We start from the raw sequence: 18,963 nt of genomic DNA on the forward strand, positions 1-18,963 counted from the left end.
GAGAGAAGGCGAGAAGGGGACTCCCCGCTGAGCAGAGCCCGGCATAGGGCTGGACCCCACCACCTAGGGGATCACAACCTGAGCCGAAACTGAGAGTCCGACGTTCAACCAGCTGAGCCACCCAGGCACCTCTGGTCCTTTTGCTCTGACATTTATCACAGCGGCCATGAGACCACTGTGCCACTCAATGTTTAACGCCCATCTCCCCCAGTAGAAGGAACTCTCCGTGGGGACAGGAGCCATGGCTGATCCGCTCGTGACTCTTTCTCCAGCACCTGGCACAGAGACGCTCATGATAAACATTTGCTCAGTGATGACTTTCTCCCCTCTCAGGCTCAGTTTTCCCATATCTAAGGCGAGAGGAATGAGCCGGGTGACCTCTAAGCCCCTCTCCAGCCCTGACCTGGTGTGATTCCAGGAGCGACAAGCAATAAGCCCCTGCCTGTGCCCATCGTTGTCGTCAGCTCCCAGCCCTGCTGTAAGCAGAGGGAGGGCTATCAATAAATAATGACTGCATTTAAAATTCATTATTAGATAATTTTCTGAGAACAGGGCAAGAGCAGAAGTATAGAATGAGAAGAAGGCAGAGAGAAGATGAGCCCGGAAAAGGGAAGCCTGAGACATGGCGTGATATTAACAATTAACACGTGCCCTTTACTTTCTAGTTTACCCACCACTTTCTCCTCCACGATCGCAAATGAGGCCCCAGTGCCCTGTGCTGTCTACAGAGCAGGTGTAATTATAGTCCCATCATCCAGCAGAGGAAATTGGGGCTCCCTTGGGTCCTCTTGGCGGAGAACATGGAGGCCCCCATTTGAGACCTCAGGAATCAAACTCTCTGATGAGTGGCAGAGCCAGGATATGAATTACGGTTTCTGACTCCAAATCCAGTGCTCAGGCACCAGGCCAGCCATGTTCTCATTTCAGTGAGAAACACCCATGTCTGCTGTAGGGGGTCACAAGGCCGGGGCCCTGGCACTAAAACCACTAGTTGTGGACATTCTCCCAGCACGGCCTGTTCCCCTAACAGCTGCTGAGCTGGCGAAACCAAACTGGCCACCTACCCTCCCCATTTACAGTAAACCCCTGCGAGATTGCAGAAATGGGACCTGAAACTGCCTGGATGGGCTAAGGGGGGGGGGCGTCCTGCTGGGCCCGTGGGAGGGGGCCGTCAGGGGAAGGCCCTCCCTGTCTCTGGGGAATGGAACTTCCGCTTTGGCCTGAGAGCAGCAGGCGTCTGGCTCCTGGTCCCACTGCTGCCCAGTCCAGCGGCCTCCCCGGACACCAGGTTCCCAGGTGAGGATGGGGCTCAGCGCCTGGGGGGACGGGCCAGCAGGACCCATGTGGCAGAGGGTGACGATTTCCAAAGGGGAGCCCTTGCATCCCCTGCCTCAAAGCCCCCGGGGGTGATTAACCATGTGGATCCCCAGGCCCGATCCCAGACCTGGGGAATCAGACCCCCTGGGCTGCACTTGGGAGCCTGCCTGGGAGTCTCTCCAGGGCCCCAAGTGCTGGGAGGCAGCCTCACATGGGGAGCCACTAACATAGGGACTTTGGAGTCCCGGCAACTGAAGCTGAGTCCTGCTTCTGTCTCTTAGATGCTGGCGACCTGGGGTGAGGCCTATCACCTCTCTCAGTCTGGACCCTCTCTAGGAATAATAGAACCTTCTAGGGGTACTGGGAACCCCACAGGAGGTCAAGCTCACCCAGTGCTTAGCAAACGACATGGTTCAAGATATGTCAGAGGCAGAGGTGAAATTAGAACCCAGGCCTCCTTCTACCCAGCCCAGATTTTCTCCAACACCTGCCTTCTCTCGTTTCCTCTCGGTCTGCTGAGAAAGCTCAGCTCGGCTCTTTCAAGGAACGAATTTGACTTGTCGGTGGAATTGCAATTAGCTACTAGTTAGCACTGAGTGAACTGAGTCATATTGGTAAAGAGGGGGTGGGATCAGACGCCCCACGGGAGACCTCATTCCTCTTAGACTCCGTCTCATGTAATCCTCTGGCAGCCCTGACAGGTAGCAGTTAGCTTTGCTAAAGAGGCTCAGAGAGGTTAAGGCACTCGCCTGAGGCCACGCAGCGAGGTGCCAGCGGAGGGGGAGTTCCAAGTCCAATTGGCCTGATTCCAAGTGGTGGGGGGCGTGGGAAGAGACTGTCGGGCGCTGGAAGGAGATGGGAGTGCTGGTGACATGGGAAAGAGGTGAGGAGCAAGGCTGGCGGTGGTGACAGGCGCGGGGGCAGGGGTCAGACCAGATGAGTCCTAGGTCCCTGCCCACATCTGAGACTCAGTGGCCCCTGAGATGAGCCAGAACCCGGATCTTCCCACTACCCCCAGGAAGCCTGAGTCTCACTGTGGGTCTGGACCCACTGCCCTCATCCCCTCACCCCCAGGTTGGAGCTCTCCCCCCGTGAGCTGCATCCACCTGAGAGCCCCTCTCCCCGAGCCCCATCTCCCAAAGGGGCTGGATCCTGTTTTATACTTTTCCAAACATCCTCCATCATATCCCAGACCTTGGGGTTTCTTGGATGACGGGGATAATACAGAAACAGCTAATATTCCTTTAGCATTTCCGCCATGCCAGACCCTACCTCATCCGTCCTCCCACTGACCCTACATGGCAGAGATTAGTATTATCCCCACTTCGTGGAAGGGGAAAGGTGCCAGAGAGAAGCGATTTGCCTGAGGCCCTCTCCTGGAAGTGGTGGTGGCCGGATTCGGACCCTGGCAGGGTTGCTATCCTTCTGACACCAGGGGCCTCTCACCACGGCCTCTGACACACAGTCTCTGGGCAGCCACAGCGGCAGGAGCAGTAAGGATAGACGCCTCCTGCCCCGAGCACCGGCCCGTCCCCAGCTTTGCTCAAAATGCCCCCACGCATTAGCCACCATCAGCCTGTCTGACTCCAAAGCCCACGTTTGAACCACCAGACCCAGCAGCCTCTTCACGGAACACGCTGTGAGGTTTAAGGTCCAGTGGACGTCCAGCCACAAGGTGGCCGTGTGACCTTGATGGGGGTCCCACCCTCTCTAATACCCCGTTTCCCCATCTGGAGAAGGAGAAAGCCGGGTGCTTTCCTGGGGGGCTGTGGTAGGGACCACATGAGATGAGATCGCGGCTCGTAAAGTGTTTGGCCCAGAGCCTGGCTAAGTGCCCAATGCACGGGTTGTTGAAGTTGTCAAATCCGCCGTTTTGTAAAACTTCCAGGAAGAGTAGGAACTGATATTTATGCAAAGATAAAGGTTTTAGGTTAAATTTATATTATGTGAATGTCACCTTAATTTTTTGTAAATATTTATTTATTTTATTTTAGAGAGGGAGGGGCAGAGGGAGAGAGGGTGAGAATCCCAAGCAGACGCCGCACTGAGCACAGAGCCTGATGTGGGGCTCAACCCCATGACCCCGAGATCACGACGTGAGCCGAAACCAAGAGTCAGGTGCCTAACCAACGGTGCCACCCAGGCGCCCCTGTCACCTCAATTTTTTGAAACAATGTCAGATTCGATGAGTTTTAAGGTTCCTTCTGTCTTGAGAATTAATGCTATGGGGTGCTGGCTGTGCTGATTGGTTCAAGACAGCTCAGTTCTTCCTGGTTCTCTGGGATTCAGAAGGGGCCAGTGCTTCCCCCTGACCCAGGCCTGTGGAGGGACCTGAGAATATTCCATCAGCTGAGATGGCCTGGTGTGTGGGCCATCTGGCTTCAGAGTCAGACAGGCCTGGGTTTGAGTCCTGGCTACGGTCCTTCCTGTGTGACCCTGAGCAAGTGTCTGGGCCTCCCTGAGTTTCAGGGTCCCCTTCCGTATAAAAATAATAGCTTCCTCCAGGCAGGGCTGCCCTGAGGATATAAGGTGGCCCGCTGTGGAAACAGCACAGGCAGCCTGAACTTCGAAGCTCTAATGAGTGAGAACGCTTACATGCAGACCCGAAGCCCGTGAACCACGGCCTCGACCTCCCATTCCTCTGACCTCTACTCCCCTCCAGCCACACTAGTCTCCCTGCGGGTCCTTGATACTGCCGGTGCTGTCCTACCTCTGGGCCTTTGTCCCCGCTTCCTTTCCTCCCGGAACATTCTTGCTCCAGCCGTTTCTGAACCTCCAGGTCAGAACCCCCCCTTTCCAGAAAGCCACCCACCTGCCCCTCAACCCCAGTTGCTCTCCCTTTCCCTTCAAGCACCCCCGCGTTTCCTACCAAGCACTCTGCACAGTCTCTCGCTACTTCCATTTACTTGTATGTTGACCTGTTTATCGTCCCCCTTCCCCTAGGACGGTCAGCTCCGTGAAAGCAGGAGCCATATCTGTGTTACCCCAGCACCCAGCGCGGGGTCTGGTCTGGTGGAAAGGACACACCCAGTGAATACATGAAGGGGTGAATGAATGATTGCACACGTGCTAGGAGTCTCCATGGTAGTAACCCACTCTACCTTCTCGTCCCCCCACAGGAGTAGCTGAAACAGGGCGGTGATGAAGACCCCGCGGGGCGGCGTTCTGGCGCTGCTGCTGCTCCTGGGTCTGCTGGATGTCTCCTGGGCCCAAGGCAGCTGTACCGAACACCTGGGCATCCCTGGCATCCCGGGCATCCCCGGCGCACCGGGCTCTAATGGCAAACCTGGGACCCCGGGGACAAAGGGAGAGAAAGGTACTGCAGGCTTTGGGGGTACCCTCGTGTCATTGAGCAAGGCCCCGTCTCCTGCCTCCCGGTCACAGCTGCCCACCCGAGAGGTGGCAAAAGCACTTGCAAATCCATCCGTTGCCAAGCCCGTCCTCCACAATGACTATGCGAACAGGGGATTCCAATTCCCATTTTACAGCCTGGAAAACTGATGTCCGGAAAGGCTACTGATTTGTCCAAGGGAGCCAGGTGTATGTTGAGGCTGAGAGCAGACCGTGACTTTCTCACCCTGTGGCTCTCTCTTCAGGCAGAGAGAAAGCACTGTGGCAGACGGGCAGCCCTGGGCTGCCTCCTGGGGGAGGTGGCTTCCCCTCTCTGAAATGCGGGGGTGGCTTCCCCTATAAAACAAGGGCAGATTCTTTGTGGGGTTGTCACAGGGTTCAAATAAGACTTCCCACCAAGACACCCCCGCCCCTGTAAAATGTACTTCATTTAACCAAAACCAACCACTGTCCTCACGTAATCTCAAGTAACCCTCACAATCCCACAAAATACCCTCGTGCCCATTTTACAGAGCAGGAAGCTGAGCCCCAAAGACTGTGACTCCGTCAAGGCAACAGGACTGATAATGGCAGGTGTGGCAGGACATCTGTCTCTCCCCTGGGCCCAAGCTCTCAGCCACCATACTCTACCACTTTCCTGGAAAAGAGGCTTTCTCTCGCACTGTCCCAGACTGAGGGGTAGCAGCCGCTTGGAGTGGCCGTGACAAGGTTTCTGAGGTCCACTTCCAGGCTCCGATGAAAGGAACGTTCGGATTGATTAAAGATGCCTGCCGTGGGGGCGGGAGTGGGGAGGGACAGCATGCGGGCCAGGAAATCATTACCCGGCTCCAGGCCGGAGTAAGAGAGCCTGTATGAGCAGGTGAGGAGTGCGGGCCCAGCACCTTCCCGGAGGAGACACCGCTATCCGTGCCTCGGGCATCAGGTCCCATTGCTGTCAGGAAAGTGGGGCTGAGAGGAGAGCCCCCCCTTCTCCTCTCTTCCACACATGGGAACCTGAGGCCCAGAAAGGAGCAGGGACACGTCGGAGGTTACAGGGCCAGGCTCTCAGCCTCCCAGCCCAGGGCTCCTTCCTTTGGTTCTCAGTGATCTCCAGCCCATCATGTCTCTTGTCTCTCCTTTTCCAGGCATGCCAGGGCTGGTTGGAGACCATGGCGAGTTTGGGGAGAAGGGAGATCCAGGGATTCCTGGGAAACCAGGCAAAGTAGGCCCCAAGGGCCCTATTGGCCCCAAAGGTTCCCCAGGGCCCCCCGGAGCCCGTGGCCCCAAGGGTGAATCAGGGGACTATAGGGCCACACAGAAAATCGCCTTCTCTGCCACGAGGACCATCAACACTGTCCTGCGGCGGGACCAGACCATCCGCTTCGACCACGTGATCACCAACGAGAACCGCAACTACGAGCCTCGAAGTGGCAAGTTCACCTGCAGCGTGCCCGGCATTTACTACCTCACCTACCACGCCAGCTCGCGAGGAAACCTGTGCGTGAACCTCATGCGGGGCCGGGAGCGCATGGAGAAGGTGGTCACCTTCTGCGATTACGTCCAGAGCACCTTCCAGGTCACCACGGGCGGGGTGGTCCTCAAGCTGAACGAGGGGGAGAACGTCTTCCTGCAGGCCACAGACAAGAACTCCCTGCTGGGCATGGAAGGTGCCAATAGCATCTTCTCTGGGTTCCTGCTCTTCCCAGACGCAGAGGCATGAGCTGTGGGGCTGGCTCACTCCCTCCGCATCCCCTCCCCCACCAGCAAGGCTCCCTTTGACTCCCAACGCCACCCTCGCCAGGCCAAAACACACAGTAGGGCTCCATGGATGTTGCTGAATGAATGAGTAAATAAAATTTTCAAGGCCAAAGGACAGGGGTCTAGTTCAACTCTCTGTCCCAACACCCGGCACACAGTAGGTGCTCAGAAATGCTGCTTGAACGCTGGGTGAATGAATGAATGAATGAATGCACGACCTCTGAAAACAGAAACTCTGATTGGAGGTGACTGGAGAGCCCGACTCTGTGCCCAGCTCTGTGACAACCCCACAGAGGGAGATGGGGAGGGAACACCATCTATCGAGTACCTTCTATGCTCCAAGCACGGGACTAAACCCTTTTGTTCTCTCACCAAGTCTCACACTCATCCTGGGAGATAGGTTGCTTCGTGCCCAGTTTACAGAACACAAAACAGGATCAGAGGGATGGTGGGATCGTCCTCAATCCCACAAGCCGAACTGGGTCGGCTCACTGAGGACTTGAGACCTCTTTCAAGGCCACATATTGGGGCCAACCACGACAGGGGTTTTCTTTTCTTTTCTTTTTAAAGATTTATTTATTTATTTGAGAGAGAGAGCGAGAGCTCATGAGAACAAGGGGAGGGGCAGTGGCAGAGAGAGACAGAATCTCGCACAGACTCCACACTGAGCGTGGAGGCTGATGCAGGGCTCGATCCCACGACCCTGAGATCATGAACTGAGCTGAAATCATTAGTCAGAGGCTTCATTGACTGAGCCATCCAGGCGCCCCACTTACAGAGATTTTCTGCTTGTAACGTCACATACCCCCACCCAAGGGATCAAGGGGTCCTCCTGCAACATCTTAACTGACTGGGAAACCAAGACCCCTCCCCTCTTGATTCTCCCCACACGCCCCCCACCCAAACTCTTTCCAGCCTGGCACAAGCTCGGCCATCTAGTTGGGACAAACGTCACTTCCCTGCTTGATAACCTTCAGTGGTCCCCCACTGCCAAATGGGTATCATCCCAGCCCACGAGCCTGGCCATCAGGGCTCTCCACGGGCTGGCCTTCCAGTCTCATCTCCTCCACTCCTGGACAAAGACTCCACTCGGGACCACCGGGCCCTCTATTTTTCAGGCAAGCCCCGTGCTGTCCTCCCTGGGTGCCCTTATGCCCGCAGTTCTCCTCTGCTCCGCCTGTCCACTCAAGCCGCATCACCTGCCTGCAGCTGGGCCATCCCTGAGCTCACTCATCTAGCTCCTCTGAGCTCCCCCGCCTGCTCCTCACGTGTGCAGGCCTGAGTGCACACAGCCTGCCCCTGGCTTTTCACTCATGCCCAGCCCATCTGCCCAGCTTGGCCTTGGTGAGCTGCTTGCCCTGCCCACCTCTGAGCCCCACAGAGCCCAGTGTGCACAGCAGCCAGTCCATAAAGACACGTGCCTGAGTGGTCAAGGATGCAGGCATAGGACCCTCCGGAGTCCCAGCCCCTGTACCTGCTGGCTGTAGCCCCTCCTACTAGCCCTAGTCCACCAAGCCTGTGGACCAATCCTGGCCTGGGGTAGAAGGGATTTAAGGCACTCCAGCCTATCACAGAGGGTCACGACAATCAGACTCTTTGGATGCTGGCCTGTTTCTCAGGCCTCCATTCACCAGGCATAGCTTCCTCTCTCCTGGGCCTCAGGCCTGGCCTTTGACTTGCCCAACCTCAGACTCCCCAACAGGGACCGGGAGCCTTTTCTCCAGGGGCTGGGCCTTCTTTTTGCTGTTCAACCCGTTCAGTACACAGCGTCTGCTTGGCCTTTGGCTCTAACGTAGTAGTTGTAATAACCACAGCACAGTTGAGTTACGGCGGCCCTACTGCTCAGTGCACATTAGTTCCACTTCCACCGCAAAGTGCTATTCCCGTTTCACAGATGAGAATCGGAGGCTCAGAGAGAGCAAGTGATTTGCCCAGGGTCACACAGCGGCAGGTAGGCAGCCAGGATTGGAGCCTGCTTCCGTTTGTCTCAAAGCTCTGGCTAAACCTGTGAATCCTCCTTCACAGCCCCCCAGGCTTTCACCCAAAGCCGTTGGACCTTGGGGGGGATTCTCGAGCCTTTGCAGTTGGATCTGTCTATAAAGGGCGTACTGCCCCCCAGGGGCAGACCCGGCCTCTGGTGTCAAGCACGCACAGGACATCCCCTCTTGCTGCAAGGACCCAGGCACAGCTGGCCGTGGCCATGAAATCAGCGCTTGTCTCCAGGGGTGCCTCAAGCCAGCTGGTTCTCCTGCAGGACCTACACTCCTCTGACTCCTGCCGCCGCCGCCTTCCCTCCACCAGAACCACCACCCCCACCCCAGGCAGAACCCTCTTAATGGGGCGCCTTTTGTGCCCTCCCCAGTCAACTCCCAGATCTGCCAGAAATCCAGGGCTCCCTGGGTGTCCAGCCATGCCCGCCGCAGTCAAACACGCCTGACTGTGCACAATCGTGAATGCCTCGAAACGCCTCACCTTTATCATTGCTCTTTCCCAGCCAGTGGGGAGGGTTCACCTCCACGGCTCTCTGGGGAGATGGCTGGAGTTTCAGCACAGGAACCAGGATAGCAGGGGAGCCCCGAGGTGACCCCCGACAGCTCTCAGGACCTTGCCTATCCCATCACTGCCTCGAGGCCTCCTTACCCCTTTGCCCCCTTCTCCTAGGGAATGGGAATGGGGTTGAAACTCAGACCTCCTGGCTGGGCTAGCAGTTGGGCAGGGGAAGGAAGGGAAGTGGTTCCCTTCAGGCCTGTGACCCCTGACCTTTGCACATCCCCCTTGACCCTGACTCCCAGCCCTCCACATGCCAGAGCCCTTTCAGTTGCAAGTGACAGAAACCTCCTCGATGCAACTTAGGAGCAAAGGAGGAACTTCCCAGGAGAGCCCAGAGGTGCCCTACAGGACCCAGGAGCAGGTGGGAGCCCAGTCTCAGTGGACGTGGGATCCAGACATAGGTGGCCCCAGCCCAGGGCTGGCGTGTCTCCCTTTAAGACATCTCAGCTCTGAGCTTCTTTCTGTAGGTTGGCCCTCTCGACTGTTAAGACAAGTGGAGAAAGATGGATGTCGCCAAACAACAGCCTTGCCCACCAACCTAGCCCCTACCCTTCACAGGAGTAACATGGAGACACGGGAGTGACATGTCTCCAATTCCCAGATCCCAGGAGAGGAGATCCAACTGGCCCACTTTGGAACAGGGATTCTCCCTGCCTCATCAGCAGAGGCCAAGAAGGTGCAAGCCTGTAGCTATGATAGCAGCTCATAAGACCTGGCGAGCATTTTCCGCTGTACTCATCGCAACAAGCCTAATCCGGTGGTTCTCCAACTGCGAGAGTCCCGGGGTGGGGGGGGCTTGCTGGAATTAGCACTTCTTCAGAGCTCCCTTGTCCTGTTGCTCCTACACCCTTGAAGGACCACACTTCAAGAACCACTGCTCTAATCTTCTTGCTCCCATTCTATAGATAAGAACACTGAGGCTCAGGGAAAGATGTTACCTCCCATGTCACACAGACGATCTAGGATTTAGATCCAGGCCTATCTAACCCAACGGTCCACGTGTTCAGCTCTGTCCCCTATTGCCCAGACCCCAGGATCCCGTTAAGAAGAGGAAAGGAGGTGGAACGTCTGGGTGGCTCAGTTGGTTAAGTGTCTGCCTTCCGCTCAGGTCACGATCCCAGGGTCCTGGGATAGAGTCCCGTGTTGATTGAGTCCTGCTGAGCAGGGAGCTTGCCTCTTCCTTTACCTACCACTCCCTGTTTGTTCTCTTTCTCTCTCTGACAAATAAATAAAATCTTTAAGAAGAAGAAGAAGGAGGAGGAGGAGGAGAAGGGGAAAGGAGGGTAAAGGGCAAAGAAGAAGGCAGGTGGGGGCCGAATGACAGTAATAACAGTTCACACATCACACAGCTCTGAGCACTCATGTTAACTCTTGTAACCTTTACGATTATGTTCCCCTTTCACAGATGGGAACACTAAGGCACAGAGCAGTTAAGTGACTTGCCCAACATCGCGCAGTTAGTGATAGAACCAGGATTCAACACAAGGCAGTTCAGCTCCGGAGGCCACGCTCCTGGTCACGGCTCTGCGACAGCAGGTGGGAAGCATCCCAAGGGGTTGTGCCGTGTAGCAGGTAAGAGCACTAGCTCTTGAATCAGACCCAGGTTCAAGTCCCGCCTGGGCTTCTCACCAGCTGTGTGACCATGTGTAGTGACCGCCCAGGTTTCCTATTTTACCCTCTTACAAACAAACAATACAGTCATGAGCATCCCTGATTCTTCTCTCCGATTCAATTCCTGGAAGCGGACTCCCTAAGGGCAAAGGTGTGCAAACTTGGAAATCTTTGAAATGCATTTCCAAATGCAGGGATGGGTGATGAAGGCTGAGCGCGCCAGGCCAGCTCCAGGCTTGCTGCCACCAGGGGGGAGCAGACACCACGAGAAGGACAGCTTGGAAGAGGGGCTCGTGGACGGGTGGGAGCTCCACCTTCCGCTCTCTCTTCTCCCCACCCCACTCCCAGCCTGGACTAGGAGCTGCCCAGGTGGGGCCGAAGGTCAGCTTCGGAGACCCAGTGTCCTCAAATCGAGGCTCCAGCATCAACATCAGCTGGAAGCTTTTTAGAAAAGCAGATTTTCTAGCCCCAGGCAGGGTGACTCAGACTCCAGAGGAGGCCCTGCCGTCAGTGTGTCTACAGCCCTGCAGGTGATTTTGAGGGAGCTAAAGTGTGAGAATTACTGCTGTAGACCAGGGGTTGCCAAACTTTTTCCATAAAGAGCCACACAGGAACGATTTCAGGCTTTGTGGGCCATAAATACGGTTTCTTTTGCAACTACTCAGTCCTGCTTCTGATGCCCAGGAATGGCCATGGACAGTAGACAAAGAAGCGAGAACGGCTACGTTCCTATCAAACTTTATGGACACTGGCAGGAGAATTTTACACTATTTTCACATGTCACAAGGTATTTTTTTCTTTTGATTTCTCTTCAGCCACGTAGAGATGTAAAAGCCATTCTTAGCAAATTGCACACCATCTGTGGGCTAGATTTGCCAACCTGCTCTAGACCCAGGTGTGGTTCTAGGCTTGGAAGAGGAGGAGTGGGAACTTGACCCCACAACTGCCTGATTGCCAAGTCAAGCCCCTTCCATTAGGCTGGTCTGCAGCATTCCAACCTTGGGACGTGGACAGAAAAGCTCTCGACTGTAAAATGGGCATCGCAACCCCTGCCTGGAGCGATCTGAGGCACGGGGTCTCCAACTGTAGGGCAATGAAATCCCCTGGAGACTGGCTAGTATCTAGGCCCCATCCCAGGGGTTCTGATTCTGTGGAATCCGGAGGGACCTGGGGATCTGCACTTTTCTCGAACACTCCATGTGCCTCCAGTGGAGGGGGCTCTCTGCCCCCAGTGGGAAGACTGAGCTAATGGATCTGAAAGCATGACCACGAGTAGCCCAGTATCTGTCCACAGAAGCCTGTCGGCTCTATGGGGCTGAGGGAAGAAGGGGGAACAGACTTCTTATCTGTTGGAATGTAGCCAAGATGAGAAATGCAGCAAAGGAGGAAAGCCTGGGGGTTCAAGAAGTGGAAAGACAGAGAAGCTGTATTAAATCCCACCTCTGTCATTTACAGGCTGTGTGTTTTCCAGCTAAGTACTTAACCTCTCTGGGTTCTAGTTTCCCCATCTGTAACATGAGGGTGATAATCATATCCACCCCAAAAAGCTGATGAGGGTTACATGAGGTCCTATGTGCAAAGCCCATGGCACACAGGAAGTCGTCCACAAGTATGAGCCTCAGCTACTGGCGGGTTGCAATTAGAATTGAGGTGCTGCAAGGGGTAGGGCACCTCAAAATTTAATGATTTGCACCTGGAGTCTTGGTAAAATGCATATTCTGATTCAGGGGCCTGGGGTGGGGCCTGAGAGTTTGCTTTTTCTAATAAGCTGAGGCCGGGGACGAGGTGATGCCACTGAGCAAGGAACCGCTCTGGAAGTGGCCAGGGCTAGGAGCACTGGTTCGGCTTGCTGATAGCCGCGAACTGGAATTCTCTCACACCTGGGCAAGCACGGGCTGATGAAATTCCTACTGTTCTTGCTGCCACTGTGGTCATCGTGATTATGTCCTAATGGTGATGGTGAGGGAGCTCACAGGCAGACAAAGGAAAGGACGAGCGCGGGCATTCGGTTTCCTGCCCCTGAGCACCCCTTGCTCTGAGCACTGCGGGCCTCACCCCGTTTCTCCTCCACATCCTCGCCGCTCTGGTCTCCTGCTGACAACGGGGCACCAGGTGCCCTGCCTTAAACCACCCCCACCCCACACGCACACAAGCACGTGCCCTCCTTGTAGAGCGAAAGCTGCAAGCTGCGTTTATTTTTGTACGTAGCCAGAGGCATTCTCATAGACAACCCTGTTGGCCAGATGCAGGAGGAAAGGGGGTGTTTGTTCAAGAAATGCAGCAGGGCCCACCCAGGGAGGGACACCCACAGCGAGGGGACCTGGGAGAGCAGGAAGCCCCCTGCATGGTAAGTCAAGAGCTCCCGGTTCTAGGATGGCCTCAGAACCTGACTTACTGTGTGATCTCAGACGAGTCGCTACCCTTCTCTGAGGCTCAGCCTTCCCCACAGAAAGAGGGGCTTGAACTAGATCAGCGGCTTGGACTCACTTGGGACAGACACAGATTCTCAGGCCCACCCCAAGGCTGGCAATCAGAAAACTGGGGGAGCTTGTGACATCCTTAGGAGAAGGGAGAAGGGCTCTGACAGGGTCATGACAGGGGAGGAAGCTATGGCCAAGTCCCCCATCACACCTCACCTGTCCGGCAGCCCCACCTACAGAGCACAGCGAGGACCCAGGTGGGAAAAAAGGAGGCCAGACAGGGACATGTCACAGCCCAGAAGATTCATATTTATCAGATGAATGCATGAAAGCATGGGTGTACAGAATCATTTATTGATTAAAGAATCTTTCTTACTTCAGAGCGTGCAGGACCTGGAGACAGATATACATAATACATGCTCGGGAAATAGTTCAATGCAAGGAAGAAAGACAAAATGGAAGGAATGCCAAAATTATGTCCTGCCTGGGGCACCTGGGTGGCTCAGTCGGTGAAGCATCCGACTCTTGGTCTCAGCTCAGGTCATGGTTTCAGGTCATGGTTTCAGCTCACGTCATGATCTCAGGGTTGTGAGATCGATCCCTGCATCAGGCTCCATGCTGAGAGTGGAGCCTGCTTAAGATTTCTCTCTCTCTCTCTCTGCCCCTCCCCCATCTCGCCCTCCCTCTCAAANCTCAAAAAAAAAAAAAAAAGAAGAAGAAGAAGAAAGAAAGAAAGAAAGCAAAAAGAAAAAGAAAAAGAAAAAGAAAAAGAAATTATGTCCTTCCTAGAAGGAGAGGCTGTGTAATAATATTTCCTAGGACCATGGGACAATTTTGATGGGAAGGCTTGGCATTTCCAGGGGAAACAAAGGCAGGCAGGAAGAAACGTAACTGAGGTCATGAACGGACCCGTTTAATTCTCACAACACCCCCCACCCCGACATGGGCGCCATTGTCCCCGTTAAGGCTCACAGAGACTACGGTTTATGCCCTGATGACGCACCAGAGAACGGAGGCTCGGGGAATGTCCAGAGGGGCGCCAGCCACGGACATGCACGTCCATGCAGACGTGTCTTGCTAGCCCCCTTCCTCCCTGTGGTTGTTAGGAAGAACCACATGCCACGCCCAACACATAGTAGGTCCTCAGCACACATCAGCATTGTCATCTATAAAGCAAGCTATCGGTTGTTGTGAAGTTCCTTCACATGGACTACAAGGGACGAAAAACCTTTGCAAAGACAGAGGTCCTGCGCTCGCCTTGGGACAGATTTCTCTTCCTCCCCCCAGTGTGGGCTGGTCGCTGGGGCGTATGGGCTATGCCACGGTTCAGGCCTGTCTGTGGCTCCGGGGCCCAGAGTCTGGGGCAACTCTCTCTGCAGGCCCAGGTATCCACGAGAGACAGCTGGGCCCTTGTTAAAAAGGCGTTTGCTCACCTTGTTTGGAACGCGTCAGCTAATGTGATTAAAGACAGTACATAAATGTAAGCTTTGCCGGGACCCACCCCAGCTGCTTTCCGGGGAAGGAGACCTGAAAATTATGCCTTCATTCCTTCTGTGTCATCACACAGGCCATCGACGGCTTGTATGGAGGGGTTCACAGGGCTGGAAGTCTGTACAGAGCCCGTGAGGAGCAGCAAGGAGAGCCGTCTGCCTTCAACAAGGAGGATAAGAGTGTGACCCGGAGTCACCTGTCCCCTTAGAGCCTGCTTCCTCATCTATAAAATGGGGACAATTAAAATAAAATAAAATAAAATAAAATAAAATAAAATAAAATAAAATAAAATAAAATAAAATAAAATAAAATAAAATAAAATAAAAGACAATAACCAATGTGCCATGGGCTACTGAGAAGATAAAAAGAATGTTTGTAAGGTCCCAGGGCAGTGCCTGGCACAGAGGAAGCACTCACTGCAAACCAGAAGAAAAAAAGCACAGACACTGGGAAATCAAGCTGCAAACTTTGTATACAAAGGTGCTCTGATGACTGGGGTGCCTGGGTGGCTCAGTCATTAAGCATCTGCCTTTGGCCCAGGGGAGCCTGCTTCTTCCTCTCCCACTCCCCCTGCCTGTGTTCCCTCTCTCGCTGGCTGCCTCTCTCTCTGTCAAATAAATAAAATCTTTAAAAAAAACAAAAACAAAAACAAAGGTGCTCGATGACCATTCCTTTAATAGGATCCAGGCTAGTAAGGACTTTGAGACTCTCCGGAAACGATATTGAAAGCAGGTAAGGGGGCAGAGCAAGGTTCAGGAGCACTGGTCCCAGAGTCATTGACCTGCTGTATGACCTCTGGTAAGTGACTCGACCCTCTGGGACTCAGTTCCCTCATCTGTAAAACAGGGGGCTTATCCCTGTCCTGCCCAGGCTCTTTCTTCTGGAGCATTGTGATTAAGCCAAAGTCTGGCCGGCCAGGTCCTTGCTGGCCTGATGGACAGGGCATAGACCATGCTCAGATTTCGCTGCTCCCCGGGCCTGGGTTCGAATCCTGCCCCCACCCTCCACCCTGCTGCCATGGGCTGTGAGACTATGAGCCAGTCCCCTCGCATCTCCGGACCTCCGTATGCTCAGTAGGTTGGGGCATTAGTTACAGCCAGGCCCCCGGAGGCAGGCTGGTGTAGATTGGCAACCAGAGGTCTGGGTTCAAGTTCTGGCCTGAACATCTACTTGCCATGGGGCTTTGGGAACCACCTTTCCCCTCTTGAGCCCCAGTTTCCCTACCTGTAATGGGAGGAGGCTAGGTCACCTCAACTGGGGCCCATCAAATTTCTCCCAGGAAGTGAAATTACGGTTGGTGTGGGGCTATGGGGAAAAGGCAGTGTAGTGATAACCAAAGGGCAGAACTGCATGGTGGGAGAAGCCCCTGGATGCTATTGGAGTTCCCCGACAGGGCCGAAAGATAAACCCAGAGCAGGGAGTGAGCTCACTGTGCTACAACCCCAAGACCCAAAGGTGGCGTGAGGAAGCCTGCATCCCCAGACCCGGGGACGGTGGGTTGAGGGTGGGGGAGGGGAGCAAAAACTCCTTTCCTAACTGCTTCTTAACCTCAGAAGCAGAGAATAAGAGCAGCTGGCATTGACCAGGCTCCTTTGTTCCAGGCTCTGTTTTCAACACTTTCTATATCTTAACTTGTTTAATTCTCGCGAGGCAGTCACTGATATTATGCCCATTTCGCAGATATGAAAACTGAGGTACAGGGAGGCTATGTCACTTGGCCAAGTCCTCACAGCTCGTGCATGGCAGAGCTGGGACACGGACTAAAATAGTGTGGCCCCTAAGCTGCTCTCTTGAAGTGTTGATGATGACTCATTTAATGAGCACCTACTGTGTGACAGGCTCTAAACAGTCATCTGTATTGAGTGATGTCTTTTCACTGTAATTGTAACAGCATCCTTATGAGGAAGTGTTTCATTGATCGCATTTTGCAGACAAGAGCCTGAAGGCCCAGAGAGATGCTGGGCCTGCCCCTAGTCGCACAGCCAGAATGCGGCTGATGGGCTTCTGACCCACGTCTGCCTGTGTCCAGGGCCTGTGCCCCTTCTATGCCACCAGGCTGGCCAGGACCCCTCCCCCAGAAATGCTGACGGGGGGCTAAAGCAGGTGTCAAGAGAGACACAATCACAGCTGTGCAGAATGTGATGAAAGCCCTTTAGGCCCTACGCCAGGGCTAGAGAGGAGGGGCCCAGGACATAGCGAGGTGGTGGGGAGGCCCCCATGAAGGAAGTTGGGGAACTTTGAAGAGCTGCCGTGAGGCTCACACAGCAGCAGAGTCACAAGGGTAGGTGTCTTTATTGAGCGCCTGCTGTGTCCAGGGCATCAGACTAGTTCTTTGTATTTGCCGTCGCTGAGTCCTTACCTGTGATGTAGGTGCCATTATTATCACCCTCATTTTCTGGATGAGGAAATTGAGGCTCAGACAGGGGGAGTCATCAGTCCAGAGTCACACGCGTAGCAGGAGGCAAACTCAGGTCCGTGTGTCTCAAAGTCAGTGCCTTTCAACAGGGCAAACCTTCCCTCCTGAGTTCAAGTCCTCAACCCATCAGAAGTGCCTGGTATCAGGGGCCAGGCAGGTACGCTGCTGTGAATGGAAGCCTGCCCTGCCCCCTCCTGGCTCCTTCCCAGGGCCCTCAGAGGGTTAACTTCCCTGCAGCCCCACGTCACCCCCATTAGCCCTGTCCTCTCTCTTGCGTTATGAGGACCAGACCAGCTCCTTGCTCCCAGCAGCTGATGGGTTCTCTGCTTAGTGGTTCGCGCTCCAGATATTAAATTACTCATAAAATATTTGGCCTGTCCCCAAAGTGGCTGCTGCCTCCTGCCCGTGCCAGCAGCTCACCCCCCACTACCAGGTCGAGTTCTTCGGTGTTGGGGGGAGGCTCAGAATATGAACCAAACTTCATCTGGAATTAGCCTATGTTAGTTCATCGGGGGGAGCCCGGGGGGGGAAGAGGCTCTGGTAGGGTTGGTATTTTTCAGGGGCAGGGATCCTGTCTGTGACCCTTATTCTGGGACCACCAGGGCTGGCCCGAGCTGAGGCTACTGCCCCAAATCTGATACTGCAGGGTATGAAGAACCCAGGACTCCTGACCACCCCAAGTCCCTTAAGACAAGGCCAAGGGTGATCTGGAATAGGTTGCCATTGTCTGAGGGGCAAGTGGTCTCTCCTCTCCTCCTCCCTCCCCCACTCGGTTGTTATGGTAACCACAGTGGGGGGTGGGAGGCTGGACCGCTCAGCTCCTGGCCAGGCTACCCAGCATGCTCTGCTTTCACCCAGTTTTCTCCCTCGCTGCCCTTCGGCAGGCAGCGGGGGGGTGGGGTTGATCCTTCCCTGTCACCGGCCTATGGACGGTTCGTATCCAAGGGTCACCACCTCCAGTCCCCTGCCTTTAGGCAGGACGTTTTCCTGCACAACCCTCAGGAATGGGACTTTTATGAACGTGGTTTGACAGAGAATGATTTGGGGGGTCTCTTTCGAGCCCCGTGGAGTTAATGAAGTCAGTTAAGCCCTGGGATTAGAAGGTCGGGGTCATGGGTACAGCCCGTGTTTGCAGAGTAACACCCCACCCCACCCCTAGCTCCCACCAGCTGTTTCAGAAATGCCTGATGCTGGTTGTCTAGGGAACTGGTGAAGGGGTGTGGATGGGGCCTGGCAACCCCAATCCCAAGTACCACAATTGTAGCCCCTTAGCGCCCATACCCTGCAGGCTGTGCATTGCGAGCCTCGCCTCTTTCTGTCCAAGAGAAGACACATTTTTACAGCAGTGGTAGCTGTATTACCAACTTCTCATCACCCTGACTTGGGGTGCGTAAATGGGACACCCAAATAAACTGGGCTTTGGCCTTTATCATGGCACCTCCATTTGGGGTACACTGCCACCAGGTGGCAGTAGTCACTGCCAAGGTGTAGGGTTTCCCTGAGATTCCAGAAGGCAATTTTTCAGTTTATATTCCTCCACAACCTATAAAATATAATGCCATTGCTTTTTTTTTTTTTTACTTTTACATTAAGGTTACAGGACTTTATAAATAGCTGAAGTTAAGCAGACTTTAAACAAACTACATGTTGGCAGTGTAACGGCAGACAGCACAGGCACAGGAACCGGACTGCCTGACTGCGAATCCCGGCTCAGCCACTCGCTAGCTGTGTACTTGGGCAAGTTCCTGCTGTCTCTGTGCCTCGGTGTCTTTCTCTGCAAGACGGAAATGCTAGAAGGTATCTCCTTCACGGGGTTGTTGTGAGGACTTGAGTTAGTGCATATGCAATGCTTAGAATGGTGCCTGGAACAGCATTAAGCTCTTAAAAAATGTTGGTTATTAATATTTAAAGATGATGCATGAGAGCAAAGTTTCAGAAATAATTTGCATTCTGAGATGTCATGGGCATATCTTTCTCTATTCGGTCTTTTATCTGGTGTTTCTAATCTGGTGATTCGTTTCAGGGCTGCACTGCTAGGCACCCACAGTCTGTCCAGATGCTGCCTGCAGC

The 18,963-nt window shown here is 54.3% G+C and overlaps 1 protein-coding gene across 1 annotated transcript; it reads left to right on the forward strand.

Moving 5' to 3' along the window:
• The first annotated feature begins 1,141 nt into the window (after positions 1-1,141).
• C1QB (complement C1q B chain) lies at positions 1,142-6,520 on the forward strand. The gene is made up of 3 exons (XM_002919530.4): positions 1,142-1,296; positions 4,437-4,633; positions 5,793-6,520. Exons 2-3 carry the CDS (start codon positions 4,459-4,461, stop codon positions 6,365-6,367), a joined length of 750 nt encoding a protein of 249 aa, XP_002919576.1. The 5' UTR covers positions 1,142-1,296; positions 4,437-4,458; the 3' UTR covers positions 6,368-6,520.
• The last annotated feature ends 12,443 nt before the right edge of the window (positions 6,521-18,963 follow it).

The sequence above is a fragment of the Ailuropoda melanoleuca genome, chromosome 2 (genome assembly GCF_002007445.2).
Source record: "Ailuropoda melanoleuca isolate Jingjing chromosome 2, ASM200744v2, whole genome shotgun sequence".
In the NCBI taxonomy this organism is placed as follows: domain Eukaryota; kingdom Metazoa; phylum Chordata; class Mammalia; order Carnivora; family Ursidae; genus Ailuropoda; species Ailuropoda melanoleuca.

Excerpts from the sequence above, each read along its gene's own strand:
- C1QB (XM_002919530.4), top strand. The coding sequence starts at position 4,459 with ATGAAGACCCCGCGGGGCGGCGTTCTGGCGCTGCTGCTGCTCCTGGGT. Across the intron at positions 4,634-5,792 it reads GGGGACAAAGGGAGAGAAAG|GCATGCCAGGGCTGGTTGGA; the intron begins GTACTGCAGGCT and ends CTCCTTTTCCAG.